This window comes from Vespa mandarinia, chromosome 2 (genome assembly GCF_050613455.1).
Source record: "Vespa mandarinia isolate Hongniang chromosome 2, ASM5061345v1, whole genome shotgun sequence".
In the NCBI taxonomy this organism is placed as follows: domain Eukaryota; kingdom Metazoa; phylum Arthropoda; class Insecta; order Hymenoptera; family Vespidae; genus Vespa; species Vespa mandarinia.
The window spans coordinates 12,617,501-12,622,500 of NC_140811.1; the positions used below are offsets into that span (position 1 = coordinate 12,617,501).

Here is a 5,000-nt window from a genome sequence, read left to right on the forward strand (position 1 = left end):
AGGTAAACGTCGCACGAGCATATTTTTCAATCGGCTTTCAATTCGCGGATGAAAAAAAAAAAAAGAAAAAAGAAATGAGAAAAGAAAGCACGGGAAAAAAATGAGAAAAGAAACGCTTCCTCTTTAACGCGCGCGAAAGTGTGTGATGATTTTTTGCGAATTCGTCTCGTTGCGTTAAAAAGAAGAGAAAAAAAAAGGAAAATGAAAGAAAACAGAAACGAAGAACAAAAAAATGAAATTGAAAGGAATTGAAAGGATTTGGAAAAATGAATTTATGTGTATATGTATATATATATATATAGAGTGTTGTGTACATCGGGTGGTAAGCGACGACGCGCGTTTCCCTTTTATAAAAGAAAAATACGCTCGTAGATCATTTCGACGTTGGAACGTTCGCGAGAGCTTTTCTGAGCTTTCGCACGGAGCTTTCTGCACGTGACTTTTTCATAGTGTGTCGCATCGGTTGTCTAGTATATGACGTTGCTCTAGTATATAACGCATTACATGTTTCAATTCAACGCGAATGCCTATTTCTACAACGCTAACGGATCAGTCTTCTTCTTTCTATTTATCTATGTATAGGTACATATTTCTCTCTATTTCTCCTTTCTCTTTGATACGTTCGGTTATTCATACTCGTTTCATTCGAAATCGAAACACCTTCAGTTCTCATTTCTACTTTTTCATATAGATTTCATCTTTTTTTTTTATATAGATCCGCATAAACCGACAGATAGATGGATAAGGGTTTCTTAAAGCTAACGTAAAAATACACACTACACGTACATAAGTACGTAAGTAAGTAGTACTTACCTATGTATTTATTTTTTAAATTAAAAATCAGATCTTTGTGTTTTATGTTTTCCCAAGACGTTAGAAACGTTCGTTCTCGAAAATGGAATAAAATTTGGTTTTTTCGATATTAACAAAAAGAAAAAAAGAAAAAAAAAATATTGTCAAATATAAATCAGACTCATATAATTTTTCTCGTTTGATTTAGAGACAGATAAAATTTTTTAAGAACGAAATTCTTACTTCATATTATTTTTATATATGTATGTCCATTAAATACGAAGGATATAAGTTTTAAAAAATTGGCATTTATCGTGCTCGAATTGTTCGAATATGATCGAAATGAAATCATTTTAAGGAGGAGGAAAAACGATATACCTACTTTTCTGGTGATCGTGGCATACATACATACGTGGAAATGATCCAACTACGGGGGTTACGTTTCTCCGGGGGATGTAACTTGTTCCAAAGTCTCGTGTCGTAGCTTGAATGAAAACGTCGAGAGGGAAAGAGAGAAAGAGAGAGAGAGAGAGAGAGAGAGAGAGAGAGAGAGAAAGAGAGAGAGAGAGAGAGAGAGAGAGAGAAAGAGAGAGAGAGAGAGAGACAGAAAGAGAGAAGTTGGCACGAATTTTCTGTTTCCTCGGCTGCTTGACTCCGTCTCCTTGTTCTTTACACTTTATGACTTTCGTGGTCTACGTTTTCTCTCTGTCTGTCTGTCTCTTTCGAGTATTTCCTCTGCCTCTCGCTCTATTTCAGTACGTGGTTACATCTCGACAGCCATGGGATGTAAATGTCACGTGTTGTAAAACGATGTACGTTATAAAGTGAAATGTTGCTTTTGTTGTTCATTACTTTAATAAACACGAAAAGTTGAAGCAGAATATGCTCAGGACTTTTTTTAGGATGAACTCTAAGTTGATGTTTCTCGTACATACATACATGCATACGTGTATCATTTGACATACAATCTTTACCGATTTCGAATTCTTATCGTCCAGATATCTTTATTATCGTATTAATGCATAATCTATAAACGAAAACAATCGATACGGTTTACAAGGAAACTTTTATATTCGCCAAAAATTAATTTTAATATGATGCATTTTTGTTCGACCAAACGATAAATCAATGACAAAGATAGTAATATCTTACCCGGTTGAAATATTTCCGTCACGTTTCTGATCTGATCTTCATGGAGGATAAAAAGAAAAAATTGTGTTTTAGAAAAGCTATTCGTCGTAGAGGGATATTATTCCAACGAAATATATTTTCTTTAAGCATTTAAATGTGAAAATGATTGAAGATCGCTTTGGGCGTTTGAAATATGTAAATTGTTTTTTCTTTATCTTCTTATTATTTCTTTTTTTTTTTTTTTTACCTTTTTTGTTGTTATCAAATATAGCATCGAAAGTAGTCGACGAACTCATTTTCATGTTCTTTTTCTTTTCTTTCTTTTTTTTTTCTTTTTTTTTTTCTTTTGTTTTTTCTTTTCTCCTCTCCTTTCCATGTTAATGTTCGGAAGGTGAGGTCAGATTAAAGTTTATAACTTTTACTTAGTGCTTCTGATAGTTTTACTTGAGAGATGAAAAAAAATATAAAGAAGAAAAAATATATATATATATATATATATATATATATATATATACGATATATAGAGTAAGAGAGAAGGGATGGGGGCAAAGATGGTTGAGGTTAAGATAAGACACGCGAAATGATGCGCAGCTGGTGTTTCGTGTAAGTCATTAAACGGTCGTACGACGAAAGCAACGACGAGTTTACTAGTTTTTCAAGCAAGCTTTTAATAGTTTTCCTTCACTGCGACTTAAATCCTTATTTTCTGAAGTAAACACTAAGTACTATGTTTAATAGAAAAGTATTTACGTATGTATGCATGTATGTACATATATATGTAAAAGTCTCTATTAAATTTTCATTCTTCACTTTAATCCTTTTTAATGATAATTTCGTCGTAACAAGATATTAAAAAAATAATGAAACTTAATTATATTTAATACTTTCTACTTTCTTATGTAAATAAATAAAAGAAAAGAAAAAAAAAACCAATTAAAATTCTCTTTGTTAAAACGAAGATGGAATGTTCTTCGAATAACTTCGATATCGTCGATTCTTCGTGAAATGCAAAAATTTATGTAAATAAAATTTTCCGTCACCGCAACGACAAAGATCAATTTTGCATTAGATCCGTTCATAATATAATTCTTTATGAATTTTCTATTCTTCCAGAATGCAATGAAATCTGTCCTAGAATGCAATAAAAATCTGTTTTTTTTTTTTTTTCATTTTTTTTTTATTCTACGAATCTCTCTCTCTCTCTCGCGCTCTCTCTTCGTATTCGTCGATCAAATTCATGGCATCCCATCGAAGGTGTGAAAAAGGATTGAGAATAATCAAATGACTCAACGAAATCGATTTTGCGTATTCATATCTGTTTTACAAGGCAAACGGAATGTATATATATATATATATATATATATATATATATATATATATATATATATGTGTATGTATGTATGTATGTATGTAGATATGTATATAATAATGGCAGATAATTATCTATTCATCGAGAATATAAATTTATGTAAATCTTAACAGTAGAATTAATAATATATCAGATATCATTTCGTATACGTTTATGCCATACCGATATAATTGTATCCAGAGAAAGTAATATCTCACTTTTAAATTTGTAAACTTTTTGAGTTCATTCGTCATATTGACTTTTCGTTACTTTTCAGATTTATGCCATTTTAACTCGGAATTTACTTGAAGCGTACGTGCTGTTTGATACGATGAGAACTCAACTGTAATTGCACTGAGTGAGTGAGTGAGCGAGTGTATGAATGTGTAGAAGAGAGAAAGATAGGGAAAGAGGAAGAGAAAGAGAAAGAGAAAAAGAGAGAGAGAGACAAAGACATAGACAGAGATAGAAGATTGAGTTGGAAGTCACGAGATTTAGTTATTTACGATCCGTCTCCTCGACGTATTCCTCTGTCGAATGAATGATCGCAAACACGTGACTTCTCGTGAAAGAAAAAGTAAAAAAGAGGAAAAGAGAGATAGAAGCATGGAGATACGGGGAGAGAGAGTGTGTGTGGGAGAGAGAGAGAGAAAGAAAATGAGAATCTAGTTATTTATTCAACATGTCATCTACGTCGTCCTACGTAATCATTTGTTGATTTCTGATTTATTATTTTCTTTTTTTCCTTTCTTCCCTTTGTTTTTATATATTTATTTATTTATTTATTTTGTTATTTTTTGTAAACAATTTACAAAAACATTTTGCCATATTCGAGTTTGAAAAATTCATATTAATTCGTTCGAAAACGTTCTCAAATCGAAAAATCTCTCGTCGGGATATGTATTTTCACATTTCGTTGTAATTGAAAAGAAATAGAGCGGTAAATATTAGGTATATATCTATTTACGTTAGAGCTATGCGTAAGTACATACATACATACATACATACATCTATAAATACGACCTATATATATATATATATATATATATATATATATATATATATATATATGTATGCACGTACATACATATCTACATATATAGGTATATAAATTCGATTCGAAACTTTTCAACGGACGATATACTTAAGCATATACATACGGTAGCAGAAAAGCCTCTAGTCTAATTATTCCGCGCCCTTGACTATTCGACCACTTGGGCAGCCACTGAAAGAGCCACGTTAATTAACTCTATGCGCTGCTGGCAATCTCGTTAATTGCTCCGTTGCTTATCGCCTAATTACCAGGTTACAGATAATCTTCGACTTCCCCTTCCGTGACTACTTGGACGTAAAATATCTTCGTCTCGTAGTTTCGATCTCGAACTTGAAACATCAAAGGAACGTGTCGACGATAATTTCGATGGACTTTCATTAAAGATAGATAGATAGACAGATAGATAGATATATAGATAGATAGATGTATGTATAAATGAATCGATAGATAGATAAGATACACACAGACAGAGATAGATAGATAGATAGATAAATAGATAGATAGATAGATAGATAGATGCATAGATGGATAGTGGAAAGAGGAAGTTTGGACGAGTGAATTTCGAAATGGTCAGGTTTGCAGCTGAATCTCCTGTATTTCCTGTCTCCTTCGACTATACTCTGAGGATTTAAATGAAATTCGATGCCGAACGGCAACCAACAACAGTGAACTTCC

The 5,000-nt window shown here is 32.2% G+C and overlaps 1 protein-coding gene across 2 annotated transcripts in view; it reads left to right on the forward strand.

Annotated features, from left to right (window-relative positions):
• The window catches only part of LOC118442157 (neurobeachin-like), a 42,523-nt gene that overhangs the window by 34,831 nt on the left and 2,692 nt on the right, over positions 1 to 5,000 (forward strand). Inside the window, exon 2 of one of the 2 annotated variants that reach the window (XM_085655319.1) lies at positions 716 to 777. The exons of the other annotated variant lie outside the window; for it this stretch is intronic. Within the exon in view, the coding sequence (XP_085511445.1) occupies positions 716 to 745 (30 nt within the window). The 3' untranslated portion in view covers positions 746 to 777. Of the gene's footprint in view, positions 1 to 715; positions 778 to 5,000 lie in introns of those variants that run through there. 2 annotated transcript variants of the gene reach the window in all.